The sequence below is a fragment of the Salvelinus fontinalis genome, chromosome 1 (assembly GCF_029448725.1).
Source record: "Salvelinus fontinalis isolate EN_2023a chromosome 1, ASM2944872v1, whole genome shotgun sequence".
Taxonomy (NCBI): Eukaryota; Metazoa; Chordata; class Actinopteri; order Salmoniformes; family Salmonidae; genus Salvelinus; species Salvelinus fontinalis.
Window position 1 is genome coordinate 95,586,739 of NC_074665.1, and position 17,830 is coordinate 95,604,568.

The 17,830-nt window shown below is 41.6% G+C and overlaps 1 protein-coding gene across 1 annotated transcript; it reads left to right on the top strand.

The window, feature by feature from the left end:
• The first annotated feature begins 2,715 nt into the window (after nt 1-2,715).
• scd (stearoyl-CoA desaturase (delta-9-desaturase)) lies at nt 2,716-16,223 on the top strand. Its single transcript, XM_055936863.1, has 6 exons — nt 2,716-2,898; nt 3,176-3,436; nt 4,099-4,229; nt 7,226-7,431; nt 10,092-10,324; nt 11,233-16,223. Exons 2-6 carry the CDS (start codon nt 3,205-3,207, stop codon nt 11,436-11,438), a joined length of 1,008 nt encoding a protein of 335 aa, XP_055792838.1. The 5' UTR covers nt 2,716-2,898; nt 3,176-3,204; the 3' UTR covers nt 11,439-16,223.
• Nucleotides 16,224-17,830: the final 1,607 nt, after the last annotated feature.

Below are 17,830 nucleotides of genomic sequence, written 5' to 3' on the forward strand. Positions count from 1 at the left end.
GACTCGATTTACTGTGGATATAGATACTTTTGTACCTGTTTCCTCCAGCATCTTCACAATGTCCTTTGCTGTTGTTCTGGGATTGACTTGCACTTTTCGCACCAAAGTACGTTCATCTCTAGGAGACAGAACGCGTCTCCTTCCTGAGCGGTATGACGGCTGCGTGGTCCCATGGTGTTTATACAGATGAACGTGGTACCTTCAGGCATTTGGAAAATGCTCCCAAAGATGAACCAGACTTGTGGAGGTCTACAATTGTTTTCTGAGGTTTTGGCTGATTTCTTTTGATTTTCCCATGATGTAAAGAGGCACTGAGTTTGAAGCTAGGCCTTGAAATACATCCACAGGTACACCTCCAATTGACTCAAATTATTTCAATTAGCCTATCAGAAGCTTCTAAAGCAATGACATCATTTTCTGGAATTTTCCAAGCTGTTTAAAGGCACAGTCAACTTAGTGTATGTAAACTTCTGACCCACTGGAATTGTGATACAGTGAATTACAAGTGAAATAATTTGTCTGTAAACAATTGTTGGAAAAATGACTTGTGTCATGCACAAAGTAGATGTCCTAACCGACTTGGCAAAACTAGAGTTTGTTAACAAGAAATTTGTGGAGTGGTTGAAAATATAGTTTTAATGACTCCAACCTAAGTGTATGTAAACTTCCAACTTCAAATGTATATATATATTATTTATTTTTTTAATTCATTATTTTGTCAAATCCAGAGAGATAAACACTCCAAACAGCCTCCCTAACCGCTCGGATGCGTCTGCATGGTCCTAAAGCACACCTCACCAATGTTTGTATCACATTCCAAAGACACACTGGGGGAATGTGGTGGGGACATGTTGCGCCCCTGCCAGATACTGACTGGTTTTCTGATCCACACGGTATCTGTGACCAACAGTTGCATATCTGTATTCCCAGTCATGTGAAATCCATAGATTAGGGCCTAATGAATTTATTTCAATTGACTGATTTCCTTATATGAACTGTAACTCAGTAAAATCTTTGAAACTGTTGCATGTTGCGTTTATCTTTTAGTTCAGTGTAGTTAGTCTGTTGTCTGTCATTATTTGATACCTGCTGCTGAATTGCCGCGCTCTTTCTCCTCGGGCAACAGATCACTCATATTGGCACACGTGCAGCATACGCAGTCACGCAATGAATGGTCATTCCGGTAATGGCTGATATGTCGATTTTTAAGTGATTGATCACATTTAAAAGTGTGCCTTCATTAATTATATTAACAAAAATTATGAAACTAATTTAAATTACCTTTCATGACCTTAAAAACCCAAATTTGACACTTGGATCAGCGCATCATGCCATTCAGGCTGGCGCATTTTCAATCTGCACAATCTGGAACAGCCTACAGTCATGCACAGTTTCACAGACTAGCGGCAAATCAATTTAAACAACGCAGAATCAGGAAATGAATGCCCAATTTTCATTGCTATTCAATGCAGATCCCGCCCGTCATTCCGCTTTGATCACCGTGTTTTGCCTAGGCGTGTGACTCTGCGCCTGAGACATGCTACTTTGTTTTATAGAGGAGCTGGTTTGCAATTACCAAAAAATGTGAAGTCTGGGTACGGCGCTCTGGACAGCTCCGGCCCAAGTCAAGCAATCTTAGACATTATCTCTCACTGCATTCCCATCATTGCAGGGCAACGGTGTGGGTGTGGGTGTGGCTGTATCAATGGACAAAGTATTCTTCTCTTTCTTCAGTGTATGAATGAAAATGGTGATATTAAAAAAGATATGATGAATGAATCAAGCACATAAGAGATAAGCCTATTATCACAAAGCTCATGAACCACCGAAGCCACTGAAATGTGGTGTGACATTCTGAGGCTTCCTGTGGCATTCATCATATGGGTGTGGGAAGCACAGCACTAGACGTGGTAACATCACTTGGCATAGCTGAAGAAGAGAGGGGGAGAACGACTGTAGCCTACCTACTATCTAATGGCTGAAGATAGTGCCCCATCATGTTGACAGTGACGCCATCACTGATGATCCAAACCAACCGTTTGGTTCTTATAAGATGTTTTTATTCTGGGCTACTGGTATTGTCAGTATTGCATTCCATTTCTAGAGTGCCAATCCAATCAAACGTATCCAATCAAACATAAACTATTTGTGTAAACCTGTACAATAGACTATTATTGATCAATATTGTATTAATGAGATGTGACTAAAGTAGGCCTACACTTTCTCCATCCAATATTTATCTTTGAGGGGGGGGGGGGGGGGGGGGGGGGCTGTGTAATAACCCAGAACTGTACTTGTAGTCATAAATCAAATCACACTTTATTTGTCACATGCGTCGAATACAAGATGTGTAGACCTTACCGTGAAATGTGGATTTACAAGCTCTTTTAACCAACAGTGCAGTTCAAGAAAGAGTTAAACAAATATTTACCAAACTAAAGTTTTAAAAAAAGATCAAAAGTAACACAATAAAATAACAATAACGAGGCTATATACAGGGGGTACCGGTACTGAGTCAGTGTGCGATGGTACAGGTTAGTCGAGGAATTTTGTACATGTGACTATGCATAGACATGAAAACCAGACTGTCGTATATTATTATGTAAATGATGAGAATATTCTATAACAAGTTCTTATAACAACGTGAACGTCAGATAACAGGGCAACCAATGACACGTAGCGAGAAAGGTGGTATCAAACCCAGCTTGTCCAATTACAGTCTCGCAAATATCTTCTCCAAACCCGTAGCACCTAGCAAGGTAAACCGCTTCAGCAACACTGTAAGTTAGGTCATCACAGTGCCAGATATTATTTTCAATTCAGTGCCCATTTAACACCATTTGAAACTTGGTTCTGGCATATTTGTTCGCATCAATCAACACAAGTAGTCTTCATAAGGTACGTTTGCTATTTTATGTAATATAATACTGGGACTTTTCATCCACCATTAGCTAGCTAACGTACGCGGTGTCTTGATGCCAGTGTTCAGCATCACCCAGCAACAGACAGGTGTTGTTATCATCGTGCAACGTTAACCACGATTTCGAGTGACATTAGCTACAAATGCCAGTTTCTGCAGAAACGTTACATTTAATTCACATTCATGCCACTATTTTATGACTGTTGTGTTGTCTCAATATTTTGAAGGTAACAAAATGTCTGCTTTCGTTGCCAGTTTCATTCATCAACAAAATCACAGCGAAGATGACTGACACAGAGATAGAGGGTCCGGGGAGACACGGGAACGGTGATGTGCTCGCAGAATCGGCGACAAAAAGAGATGATGTGTTTGATGAAACGTACAAAGAGAAAGAAGGTCCTAAACCTTCAATGATAATCGTGTGGAAAAATATCATATTGATGACTTTCTTGCACATTGGAGCCGTGTACGGCATCTCCCTCGTCCCATCTGCTCATGTTTTGACCTGGGCTTGGTGTAAGTATGATAAAGCTAACCCACTTGTTATTTCAAATTAACTGAGTTTTACATTCAAATTGTTTCTATGGCGTAGTTAATTTTCACATCGGATTGGGCCCGCAGCACAGCTGGATTCGCCAGTCTTCAGTGCTGCGTAGCGCAAGCTCCCAGCCTCTTTCTCTCTCCCCTGCTGGTGAACACGGATGGTTGTCATTTCTCTGCAACTGTAATACTATAATAACCAGACATGTAGAAAGTTCTAGAAACAATGGTTATTATGCATTCATGAAAAAGTCCTAACCAAATATGATTATTGTAACCCGGAGATAAGCTCCAAATGAATGATTCTATGGAAAAGAGACATTCTAATCTGTGACCCTACCACTCCGTTTCACGGTGTATATTATTATTAATGTTCACTATCGCTCGTTTATACCCTGTTATGGAATAGCAGACCTTTTTTTCTGGATTAGATGGCAAACAAATGAATGAATATTTTAGGAAAAACAGAAAGTACAGGACCCATTCTTGATCTCTGCTACTTGATGCTATGCATGTTTATGATCGTGTTTCCACTGTTTATCATGCAAATGATTCTGCCCGAGGAGCTGTTGTCATGTGACCTCTAAATAGATTTTGTTCCTCTATCTTCCTTGTTCTCTCTCTCTCTTTCCACACAGCTGTGTTTTGCTTTTTAACAAGTGCTTTAGGAGTGACTGCGGGGGCTCACCGGCTATGGAGCCACAGGTCCTACAAGGCCTCGTTACCTCTCAGAATCTTTCTTGCCACTGCCAACTCCATGGCCTTTCAGGTAAAACATGTCTTTCCCACTTCACCTTTATTTAACCGGGTTGAACATCAGAAGACAGACAGTAGCGGTATACACACAAAAACCTCTTCATTTGTTATGATGAACAAACTTTCCCGGAGTATCATTCTGTTAGCCTGGTCTAGCAGACGACTGCATGCACTCAGAATGTGAGCTGTCGCGAGATCAGGCTGTAATGTAGAAAGTTCATTCAAATTATGCTAATTTACAGTGCCTTTGGGAAATATTCAGATCCCTTGACTTTATCCACATTTTGTTACGTTACAGCCTTATTCTAAAATTGATTAAATATATATGTTTTAATCCTCAGCAATTTACACACAATGCCCTATAATGACAAAGCGAAAACAGGTTTTGAGATATTTTTGCAAATGTATTTATTAAAAAATATATATATATTTGCGTAAGTATTCAGACCCTTTACTATGAGACTCGAAATTGAGCTCAGGTGCATCCTGTTTCCATTGGCCGTCCTTGATATGTTTTTACAACTTGATTGGAGTCCACCTGTGGTAAATTCAATTGATTGGGCATGATTTGGAAAGACCCACACCTCTATATAAGGTCCCACAGTTAACAGTGCATGTCAGAGCAAAAACCAAGTCATGAAGTCGAAGGAATTGTCCTTAGAGCTCCGAGACAGGATTGTGTTGAGGCTCAGATCTGGGGAAGGATACCAAAACATTTCTGCAGCATTGAAAGTCCCCAAGAACGCAGTGGCCACCATCATTCTTAAATGGAAGAAGTTTGGAACCACCAAGACTCTACTTAGAGCTAGCCTCATGGCCAAACTGAGCAATCGGGGGAGAAGGGCCTTGGTCAGAGCTGTGACGAAGAACCTGATGGTCACTCTGACAGAGCTATAGAATTCCTCTGTGGAGATGGGAGAACCTTCCAGAAGGACAACCATCTCTGCAGCACTCCACCATTAGTCCTTTATGGTAGAGTGGCCAGACGGAAGCCACTCTTCAGTAAAAGGCATATGACAGCCTTTTGTGCTGTTGTCTGTGCCCAATAAGGTTTGTACCATGTTTTGTGCTGCTACCATGTTGTGTTGCTACCATGTTGTTGTCATGTTGTGTTGCTACCATGCTGTTTTGTCATGTGTTGCTGCCTTGCTATGTTGTTGTCTTAGTTCTCTCTTTATGTAGTGTTGCGTCCTTTTGGTAGGCCTTCATTGTAAATAAGAATTTGTTCTTAACTGACTTGCCTAGTTAAATAAAGGTTAAATACAAAATAAATACATACAAACAGCCTGCTTGGAGTTTGCCAAAAGAACTTGAAGACTCAGACCATGAGAAACAAGAATCTCTGATGAAACCAAGATTAAACTCTTTGGCCTGAATAACGTCTGGAGGAAACCTGGAACCATTCCTACGGTGAAGCATGGTGGTGGCAGCATCATGTCTGGAGGAAACCTGGAACCATCCCTACGGTGAAGCATGGTGGTGGCAGCATCATGTCTGGAGGAAACCTGGAACCATCCCTACGGTGAAGCATGGTGGTGGCAGGATTATGTCTGGAGGAAACCTGGAACCATTCCTACGGTGAAGCATGGTGGTGGCAGCATCATGTCTGGAGGAAACCTGGAACCATCCCTACGGTGAAGCATGGTGGTGGCAGCATCATGTCTGGAGGAAACCAGGAACCATCCCTACGGTGAAAAATAGTGGTGGCAGCATCAGGTTGTGGGGATGTTTTTCAGTGTCAGGGACTGGGAGAATAGTCAGGATCGAGGCACAGATGAACGGAGGAAAGTACAGAGAGGTCCTTGATGAAAATCTGCTCCAGAGTGCTCAGGACCTCAGACTGCGGAGAAGGTTCACCTTCCAACAGGACAACAACCCTAAGCACAGCCAAGACAACACAGGAATGGCTTCGGGACAAGTCTCTGAATGTCCTTGAGTGGCCCAGCCAGAGCCCGGACTTGGACCCGATCGAACATCTCTGGAGAGACCTGTAAATAACTGTGCAGTGACATTCCCCCATCCAACCTGACAGGGCTTGAGAGGATCTGCAGAGAAGAATGGAAGAAACTCCCCAAATACAGGTGTGCCAAGCTTGTAGCGTCATACCCAAGAAGATTCAAGGCTGTAATCGCTGCCAAAGGTGCTTCAATAAAGTACTGAGTAAAGGGCCTGAATACTTATGTAAATGTGATATTTCCGTTGTTGTTTTTTCATACATTAGCAAAAATGTATTTTTAAAAAACATATGTTTTTGCTTTGTCATTACGGGGTATTGTGTGTAGATTGATTAGAATTATTTTTTAAATCAATTTTAGAATAAGGCTGTAACCTAACAAAAGTTTGGAAAAAGTGAATGGTTCTGAATACTTTCCCAAGGCACTGTATATGTCACATGCAATGGGATGTATTTTTGTAATGTAATTTGAGTTGACAACACAGCAAAGATTGAAAGGTACACTTCCTGTTTTTATTTCCTGGATTGGTCTAGTTTGAAGATAACAAAGTTTAGGCCAATGTAATAATTCCATGCAGAAGCGTTTGAAAATAAACAAATTCATTGGACCAGCGCCACGTTGCTGATTCTACAGGATTAGCGAGTAAAAATGACTGGAAGTGAATGTTAGCAGTACTGAAAGTTCACCTTGAAAGTGTAGATTAAACACAATCATAGTTCATTTCAGCTAACTACTCAGTAAATACAGAATAACTGTCGTTCTGGTCATTTAAACGTTTTTCAAATGATCTACATCCGCATGATGACTTGATGTCCCGACCGCTGGTCACGTGTTCAATGCTGATCCTGTAGAATCAGCAACGGTCTGGTCCAATGAATTTGTTTCTTTTCGAAACGCTCCGCATGGAATTATTCCCCTGTCTTAACCAGTATATTAACGACCTAGGCATGGGTACACTCAAAATGGCTGCCAAGTCCACCCATAATGCCATCAGGCCCATTCTATGGATTCTATGTTTAAACATTTGTCTTTGTGCTCCCCCACCCCATTACAGAATGACATCTATGAATGGGCTCGGGACCACAGAGTTCACCACAAGTTTTCAGAGACCGATGCCGACCCCCACAACGCCGTCCGAGGGTTCTTCTTCGCCCACATCGGTTGGCTCCTGGTGCGTAAACACCCGGACGTCATTGAGAAGGGGAAGAAGCTGGAGCTCAGTGACTTGAAGGCTGACAAAGTTGTCATGTTCCAGAGGAAGTATGTATTCCTTCCTGATGATCATTTTAAACCCTATTTGTTGAATTTTCTCTCTTCCATAACTGTTTCTGTTCACTCCATAATCTGTGATGACACTCCCCACTAAACCTGTCCTATTCATAGTTAGATCATCAATATGAAGGTTTGAGAAGCCTCTTCACAATGGAGATCTGGAACATCCATAACTCGCATGTTGTGTATTTATAACTGAATAATGTGATCATCTGTCAAAGAAGAGGCTGCCAGCTGAGACAGTGTTGCTGTGTTGGGTCCTGTAGAGAGAGACTGTTAGACTGACAGTCTATCTGCTGTGTTGGGCCCTGTAGAGAGAGGTCTATCTGCTGTGTTGGGCCCTGTAGAGAGAGGTCTATCTGCTGTGTTGGGCCCTGTAGAGAGAGGTCTATCTGCTGTGTTGGGCCCTGTAGAGAGAGGTCTATCTGCTGTGTTGGGCCCTGTAGAGAGAGGTCTATCTGCTGTGTTGGGCCCTGTAGAGAGAGGTCTATCTGCTGTGTTGGGCCCTGTAGAGAGAGGTCTATCTGCTGTGTTGGGCCCTGTAGAGAGAGATCTATCTGCTGTGTTGGGTCCTGTAGAGAGAGGTCTATCTGCTGTGTTGGGCCCTGTAGAGAGAGGTCTATCTGCTGTGTTGGGCCCTGTAGAGAGAGGTCTATCTGCTGTGTTGGGCCCTGTAGAGAGAGGTATATCTGCTGTGTTGGGTCCTGTAGAGAGAGGTCTATCTGCTGTGTTGGGTCCTGTAGAGAGAGGTATATCTGCTGTGTTGGGTCCTGTAGAGAGAGGTCTATCTGCTGTGTTGGGCCCTGTAGAGAGAGACTGTTAGACTGACAGTCTATCTGCTGTGTTGGGTCCTGTAGAGAGAGGTCTATCTGCTGTGTTGGGTCCTGTAGAGAGAGACTGTTAGACTGACAGTCTATCTGCTGTGTTGGGTCCTGTAGAGAGAGGTCTATCTGCTGTGTTGGGCCCTGTAGAGAGAGGTCTATCTGCTGTGTTGGGTCCTGTAGAGAGAGGTCTATCTGCTGTGTTGGGCCCTGTAGAGAGAGGTCTATCTGCTGTGTTGGGTCCTGTAGAGAGAGGTCTATCTGCTGTGTTGGGCCCTGTAGAGAGAGGTCTATCTGCTGTGTTGGGTCCTGTAGAGAGAGGTCTATCTGCTGTGTTGGGCCCTGTAGAGAGAGGTCTGTTTGTTGTAACTTTAATGTGTTACAGAGTTAATGTTTAAGTTAATTCATTGAGCTGTATCTAAAGATATTTCTTTACAGTTATTTACATATGTAATTGTATTGAATTACGCTTTTGACTGCAAGTTCCAGAATGCCTTGCGACAGGAAGTAGAGAGTGAACACGCTAGTTAAGTGCAATTAATAGGTGATTGATAGCTCCTTTGCGCTAGCAGCTTGCTGGCATTGCTCTGTAGAATCTAAAGTTGTTAAATGTAACGTGATCAAGAATTATTGCTAAAAGAAGCTTTCATATCAAACCCGACGTCCCGAGTCATTACTTTGAAGATAGTTATTCTATACTGTTAAACTGACAGTCTATCTGCACAGATACGTGGATACGTACACACATGATAACATATGCACTATACACACACGTACACATGGATTTAGCATTGTAGATATGTGGTAGTGGAGTAGGGGCCTGAGGGCACACACTTAGTGTGTTGTGAAATCTGTTATGAATGTATTGTAGTGTTTTTCATATAACTGCCTTAATGTTGCCGGACGCCACGAAGAGTAGCTGCTGTTACACTGACAGTTTGAATAGACATGTATCATCTGTGCTGCCTCCGTATGATGGGTATTACAAGATGTCATGGAGGATATGTCTCTGTACTCTGGTCTTCTCCACAGGTATTACAAGATGTCATGGAGGATATGTCTCTGTACTCTGGTCTTCTCCACAGGTATTACAAGATGTCATGGAGGATATGTCTCTGTACTCTGGTCTTCTCCACAGGTATTACAAGATGTCATGGAGGATATGTCTCTGTACTCTGGTCTTCTCCACAGGTATTACAAGATGTCATGGAGGATATGTCTCTGTACTCTGGTCTTCTCCACAGGTATTACAAGATGTCATGGAGGATATGTCTCTGAACTCTGGTCTTCTCCACAGGTATTACAAGATGTCATGGAGGATATGTCTCTGTACTCTGGTCTTCTCCACAGGTATTACAAGATGTCATGGAGGATATGTCTCTGTACTCTGGTCTTCTCCACAGGTATTACAAGATGTCATGGAGGATATGTCTCTGTACTCTGGTCTTCTCCACAGGTATTACAAGATGTCATGGAGGATATGTCTCTGTACTCTGGTCTTCTCCACAGGTATTACAAGATGTCATGGAGGATATGTCTCTGTACTCTGGTCTTCTCCACAGGTATTACAAGATGTCATGGAGGATATGTCTCTGTACTCTGGTCTTCTCCACAGGTATTACAAGATGTCATGGAGGATATGTCTCTGTACTCTGGTCTTCTCCACAGGTATTACAAGATGTCATGGAGGATATGTCTCTGAACTCTGGTCTTCTCCACAGGTATTACAAGATGTCATGGAGGATATGTCTCTGAACTCTGGTCTTCTCCACAGGTATTACAAGATGTCATGGAGGATATGTCTCTGAACTCTGGTCTTCTCCACAGGTATTACAAGATGTCAGTGGTGCTGATGTGCTTCTTCATCCCCATGTTTGTTCCTTGGTGCCTGTGGGGAGAGAGCCTGTGGTTGGGCTACTTCGTGCCAGGTCTCCTGAGATACACCCTGGTACTGAACGCTACCTGGCTGGTCAACAGTGCTGCCCACATGTGGGGCAACCGGCCCTACGACACCAACATCAACCCCAGAGAGAACAAGTTTGTCACCCTTAGTGCCATAGGTATGTTAGCTACCTCTTGCCATTTTAAAAGATCTTAAAACTTCATTAAGTCGCTCCTTTATAACATGCAGTTATATCGTAGATGACTCTATACTGGGGCCTCCTGAGTGGCGCAGTGGTCTAAGGCACTGCATCGCATTGCTAGCTGTGCCACTAGAGATTCTGGGTTTGAGACCAGGCTCTGTCGCGACCGGGAGACCCATGGGGCGGCGCACAATTGGCCCAGCGTCGTCCGGGTTAGGGGAGGGTTTGGTCGGCAGGGATGTCCTTGTCCCATCGCTCTCTAGCGACACCTGTGGCGGGCCGGGTGCAGTGCACGCTGACACGGTCGCCAGGTGTACAGTGTTTCCTTCAACACATTGGTGCGGCTGGCTTCCGGGTTAAGAGGGCATTGTGTCAAGAAGCAGTGCGGCTTGGCGGGGTCGTGTATCGGAAAACACACGGCTCTCGACCTTCGCCTCTCCCGAGTCTGTAGGGGAGTTGCAGCGATGGGACAAGACTGTAACTACCAATTGGCGAGAAAACAGGGTAAATGAATGACTCTGTACTACACAGTTATCTCAGAACAGTAGCCTAACAGAACGAGCGTTGACTTCTGCTCCTGTAATTACCTTCCTGAGTGGCATTGAACATGGAATATGTTTTTACCTGCTGTCAGTTTACTTTGATTCTACCTGTTTGTCAAAGAGATCGAAAAGGGGATTTGTTATTCATTGTAGAGCAGAGCAAGTTTATGCAGACCATGAATTTTAGGTTTTGAGTTCCCAACTCTGTGCTTGACAGAAAATAATATTTATAGTAGCTCTATATCAAACCATGTGTGGGTGTTCACATCTAACAAGATATCTTGTATATATTATTCTGTGTAGATAACGGTTAGACTAACTATGGTTTCCTGTCACTTTCAGGTGAAGGATTCCATAACTATCACCACACATTTCCTTATGATTATGCATCGAGTGAGTTTGGCTGCAACCTGAACCTGACCACCTGTTTCATCGACTTGATGTGTTTCCTCGGCCTGGCAAAGGACCGCAAGAGAGTGTCCCCTGAACTAGTGCTGGCCCGGGCTCAGCGCACTGGGGACGGAAGCACCCGGAACCGGAGTGGCTAGGAGTTTTTCCCCCAATCTCAAAAAAGCTCCAAAACAAAACCAATGTAAAAGAAAATATATATAAAACCGACAAAAGTTTTAGTTTGCAGTGTAATTTTGAGAGATGCTTCTCTAATCTTGTAGCTACAGTCAAAGCTTCACTCTTCTCCTTTGTGAGCGATACATTTCCTCAAAAGTTCTTAAAGATTCATGTTCGCTTTTAAAATAGGGACTTTAATCACCTCATGTTCTACTGTTTCATTTCAACTTCGCTTCAGCAAATAGTCTGTTGTGTGAAATGGTACAAATCTGTCTGTTGCCAAAGCTGGTATGCTGCCATTGGTCAAGCCTTCCTCAGTAGGCTGGAGGAGGTTTTCCTGAGCTGTGAATGCTTCTTCTGCTGCAATGATACATTGATGTTGCATAGGCAATCAATCCAGAGTTTCTTAAACTGCAGTCAAGTATTAAAGGAGAGATTTGAAAAATAAGAAAGCTTTAAAAAAAAATATAAGAAACATTTTAAACTTGTTGTTGTGACACCTTTAAATCTCCATCTTGAAGTGAAGCTGTCTGTCGTGTCCATAGCTTTCATGTAATGTGAGTCATGTAAGCAAAACAGATACTTTTCTAGTCTTCAAGTAACTGTCCAGTGAAAATATATATTTTAAAGTTCATATTCTGTTTACTCATACCCAAATAATGTTGCGGACTCGTCCTATACTTGTATTTGTGACCAAAGCATAAATTGTAATGAAGAAAAAAACACTTCAAAAACCACACTTCAAACTTGTATCTCAAACAGACGGTTTAAAAAATGCTTGCTATTTCCTCGTAGAGGATGATGTTCTGGCCAATCAGCGGTCTACTCGCGTTAATACTTTTAATGACCGGTATATACGGCCACCATTCCGAGGATGATGTTCTGGCCAATCAGCGGTCGACTCGCGTTAATATTTTTAAGGACCGGTATATACGGCCACACCATTCCAACACAGAAAAGCTGCTTTTTAACAGACTTAATTATTATTTTTTTAAATAGGAAGGAAAACTATTTTACTCATATTATAATTAATTACAAGTCACATTTCATAAAAATCTGGAAACAGTGGACAGTTACTTTAATACTCAATGATTACTGGATATTAATAAAGGAATAGAGTCCTGAAACGTGGAAAACCATGTTCCATTTCATAGAGTATATGAGATTTATTAGGTTTCAACTGACTTGGTTCTTATTCAACATTGTTACAGTTTACAGCAAAGTGTTTAAATTATACAGAAGGACTCTTTAGTTTATTGAGAGGGGTCACAGTGGAACTGAATAAAGCACAGATATGACGGTACTGTCACAAAAAGAGATTAGAGATTTTATACATTTTAGAAAACAAATTAAGAATACATGCTTTCCCCTCCCTAGATTTTCAACCAGGTTAGAGCTAAAAATATATATATAGTAAAATATATTTTTGAATGTGCTGTTTCTTATAGAAGCAGGGCTGACTAACCACATCTGGGGCCCTAGGCAAGAGTATCTTGAAGCCCCCTCCCCTCATGGCAGTGGAGCAAGACATTTTTAAAGCTAACTTCCTGCAGTTGTACACATTTTGCCATGGGGCAGAGATAAAAATGTACCGTTTTAAAGCTAATGGCTCAGTTGGTAATCCGGCCATGAATATTAAACAGTTCTCTGCCTATGCCATGCTACTGTAGGCTGTGTGTACCTTTTTGCAAGATATTTGTAGTCTACAGCACTTTTTAATTTAATTGACAAAAAGACAACTCAGTAAAAAATTATTAGTTGATAATAGTTAAAGGTGAATGTAAAATGTAGTTGTTAGGATTAAGGCCATAAAATCTACTTCTGAATCCCTGAAGAGGGACCTGCAGTATTTCTTTTTAACCTTTATTTAACTAGGCAAGACAGTTAAGAACAAATTCTTATTTTCAGTGACGGCCTAGTGGGTTAACTGCCTTGTTCAGGGGCAGAACGACGGAGTTGTACCTTGTCAGCTCGGGGATTTGATCTAGCAACCTTTCAGATACTGGCCCAACGTTCTAACCACTAGGCTCCCTGCCCCAGTATCCCCAGTATCATAACATTTAACTTATTGATAACACGGTTATATAAGGAGCTAATCCACATTTAGTTTAAAACATTCACCAACTACTATACGGTACATTTCTTCCATACCTTCCTCTCTGCCATAACATGAAAATGTCGGTTGATTTTCTCGTAATATTTGATAATAAATCTAACTGCCAAAATAATAACACTTGAGTAAATGAGGGATACAAAGTGTATTGAAGCAGGTGCTTCCACACAGGTGTGGTTTCCTGAGTTAATTAAGCAATTAACATCTCATTATGCTTAGGGTCATGCATAAAAATGCTGGGCAGGCCATTATTATGGTTACCATGGCTATGTCCCCATAGTATGACAATGCCCCCATCCACAGGGCACGAGTGTTTTGATGAGCATGAAAACGATGTAAACCATATACCATGGCCGTCTCAGTCACCAGATCTCAACCCAATTGAACACTTATGGGAGATTCGGGAAGCGGCACCTCGTTTTACACCACCGCCAACAAAACACCAACTGGTGGAATTTCTCCTGGAAGAAGGGTGTCGCATCCCTCCAACAGAGTTCCAGACACTTGTAGAATCTATGCCAAGGGGGAAGCTGTTCTGGCTCGTGGTGGGCCAGCGTCCTATTAAGACGATGTTGGTGTTGCTTTTATTCAGTCAGTTACCTCTATGTACCCATAATGTGCCGTTGGTTGGACATGTCTAGTGCAGCCATACCATAGAGTCATTATTACCCCCTTGTAGCTGGATAATGCTGTTTAGCAAGCTCCTTAGGTCATAAGATTGTACAAGATTTTTAAACGTTTTCAGACATTTAGCAGACGCTCTTATCCAGAGCAACTTACAGGAGCAATTAGGGTTAAGTGCCTTGCTCAAGGGCACAGAGGCATATATTTCTTTCGCCTAGTCGGGACTGGGATTTGAACCATTGACCTTTCGGTTACTGGGCCAACGCTTAAAAGTGTGGTCTTTGTCATCACCTAAACAACTGCCCTGATTTCCCTGACACTAGCTAAATAAAGTCAATTAGTTGTTACCTGAGACAGTCGTATAGCATGCAAAAGATAACATTGACAGGAAGGCATTCTTGGTGATGTGTATTCCTCAGTGAGGTAGTAACACATGCAGTAAGCCCAGGTGTTATTTGGTCAATAGAAGAACCTTTGGATGTTCTACAGAGGCTCAGATTGTGACTTAGGAGATTGTTCAGTAGGGGAGTTACTTTTCATTCAACTTGATTCTGTTTGTATGTTAACTTGACAAAAATGTTCTGTATGCATTTATTGTGTATCTTTTGCCATTGTGGTTTTCATTTACTGAAAGAAAATGGCATGAAAATGTATTGCTTTTAGTACTTTTTTCCTTTGGCAATTGCACAGGACTTCTAAAATGGACAGAATTATTTGAGCACCTTTTTAATCGATTTTAAAGGTCGAATGCAGCTATTTTTATCGCAATATCTATCATTTTTGGGTAACAATTGAGTACCTTAATGTGATTGTTTTCAATTAAAATGGTCAAAAAGAAACAACAAAAATAGCTTTGTAGCAAAGAGACATTTCTCAAGGAAATGTTTAGCTAGAATTGTCTGGAAGTGGTCTGAGTGGGGAGGGGAAAGTGAAAACTAGCTGTTATTGGCAGAGAGGTTTGGAACTCTCTTTCTTATTGGTCTATTAACAAATCATTTACTACATGGTGATGTCACCATGTAAGGCCAAAACTCCCTCTCACCAAAACAGGCTGAAATTTCAGGCAGTCTTTTCAAACAGCTCTTACACTAAAAGGAAATATATATGTAAAACACAGGAAATCACGTTGTTGACCGTACCGGACCTTTAAAAAGACTGAGTCAGGATACTCTACTACTGCCCAATGCCTTATGACTACTTCAATCCATTCCTGATCCTTTCTGTGTTCACATCCCATTTAGTTTTGTTAAAAACAGCCAAAGTGAAAGGCAGAAATTACATGTACCACAATGCAGATCTAAGTGTTTTAGTTCCATCAGATATGAATAAATTGGTGGTTTACTGTATTTAATGTACTTTAGTGGACAATGGCCGAGTCCGATAGACGTGCCAACCTGAAGGAGGGATACAGAGACAGGACATGGCATCTGCATGGAACTTTTGAACAAAAAGGGGCTTTAATGTCTGGTCCCAGTTCCAGATCGGTGTGTGCTGTATATTAAAACAGCTGTAGGAGTTGGCTATACAGCGCACATTGATCTGGGAACAGGATACTTTAATGTGAAATGCTAGTGAGAACTAATCGTAGAGTTTACTGAACTCTGAATTATTACAAGTCATTCAAATACTTCTCTTGCTGTATTATACAACGATCCCAAAATAAATATTGTTAATTCTGTCCTGTTGAGGGAAGCAAAACTGTTATCATTCTTATGTTCTGGTATATGTAAAATGTGAAATATATTCTGAAGTAAAATTCAGAGATATTTTCAATAAATGTATAATTAAATGAATTGTTGTTGCTCTACTGTTTGCAGTGCAGTTATTTTTCCAGTATTCTTGAAATGCCTTAGCAACAGTCTGACACATTTTGCGAGGAATGTTGTAATGCACTGTAAACAGAAGATTTTCTACAGGTGGGAAATATACTGTGTTGAAGATACTGTATGTTCCTGTATTTAAATGCCACATTGATATGAATTAATATATTGTTCAAATGCCCAGTCAAATAAAAATACATTGTACCTTTTGTCTAATCTGTAAGTAAAGTTGTAAATATTATATAATAATCCCAATAATAACAGATTTGATAATAAGAGAAAGCACAATCAACACTTCAAAGATGAGGGGAAATTAACTGAGTCATGTATTCACCAGGTCGCACTGTTTCAAAACCTTTTGCAACAGAAAAGGAAAACAAACGTTTCTTATTGGACAAGTTACAGTAGATCAGTGGTTCTCAAACTTTTTATAGTCCCGTACCCCTTCACACATTCAACCTCCAGCTGTACCCCCTCTAGCACCAGGGTCAGCACACTCTCAAATGTTGGTTTTTGCCATTGTAAGCCTGCCACACACATACTATACAATACATTTATTAAACATAAGAATGAGTGTGAGTTTTTGCCACAACCCGGCTTGTGGGAAGTGACAAAGAGCTCCTATAGGACCAGGGCACAAATAATAATAATCAATAATAAAACCTTATTTGTTCATCGAAAATTGTGAATAACTCACCACAGGTTAATGAGAAGGGTGTGCTTGAAAGGATGCACATAACTCTGCAATGTTGGGTTGTATTGTAGAGAGTCTCTGTCTTAAATAATTTTCCACACACAGTCTGTGCCTGTATTTAGTTTTCATGCTAGTGAGGGCCGAGAATCCACTCTCACATAGGTACATGGTTGCAAAGGGCATCAGTGTCTTAACAGCACGATTTGCCAAGGGAAGATACTCTGAGCGCAGACCAATCCAGAAATCTGGCAGTGGCTTCCGATTAAATTAAATTTTCACAGAACCGATTGTTGCAATTTCGATGAGGCTCTCTTGTTCAGATATCGATAAGTGGACTGGAGGCAGGTTATGAAAGGTGTCACGTTCCTGACCTATTTCTGTTAGTTTGTTGTATGTGTTAGTTGGTCAGGACGTGAGTTTGGGTGGGCATTCTATGTTTTCTGTTTCTATGTTGGTTTAGGGTTACCTGGTATGGCTCTTAATTAGAGGCAGGTGTTTGGCGTTCCTCTAATTGAGAGTCATATTTAGGTAGGTTGTTTCACAGTGTTCGTTGTGGGTGGTTGTCTCCTGTGTCAGTGTTTGTCGCACCATACGGGACTGTTCGGTTTGTTTTGTACATCGTCATTTTGTGTAGTCTATTTTTCCCTGTTCGTGCGTTCTTCGTGTTTATGTAAGTTCGTAGTCCAGGTCTGTCTACACCGTTTGTTGTTTTGTTAGTTTATAGTCAAGTTCGTGTTTTCGTGTTTTCTTTTAATAAATTATGTGTTCACAACCCGCTGCGCCTTGGTTCCATCACTACTCCTCCTTTTCGGTTGAAGAGGAGGAGGACCACCGTTACAAAAGGGATAATTATATAATGAATCCAGTTGTTTGTGTCATCCATTTTGGAAAGTACCTGCGTATTTGCGCACCCAACTCACTCAGGTGCTTCACTATTTATCACATTTGACATTGTCGTAAGCTTGAGTTCATTTGCACACAAAAAAATCGTACAATGATGGAAAGACCTGTGTGTCGTCCTTAATGCAGACAGAGAAGAGCTCCAACTTCTTAAAACTTCTTCGGGATCGGTGTCCCTTCCATGGGACGGTTGAGCTAACGTAGGCTAATGTGATTAGCATG

What these genes read in the sequence shown, in the direction of transcription:
- scd (XM_055936863.1), top strand. Translation starts at nt 3,205, where the DNA reads ATGACTGACACAGAGATAGAGGGTCCGGGGAGACACGGGAACGGTGAT. An exon ending in CCAACTCCATGGCCTTTCAG is followed by an intron (nt 4,230 to 7,225) that starts GTAAAACATGTC and finishes ACCCCATTACAG; the next exon opens with AATGACATCTATGAATGGGC. An exon ending in TGTCACCCTTAGTGCCATAG is followed by an intron (nt 10,325 to 11,232) that starts GTATGTTAGCTA and finishes TGTCACTTTCAG; the next exon opens with GTGAAGGATTCCATAACTAT.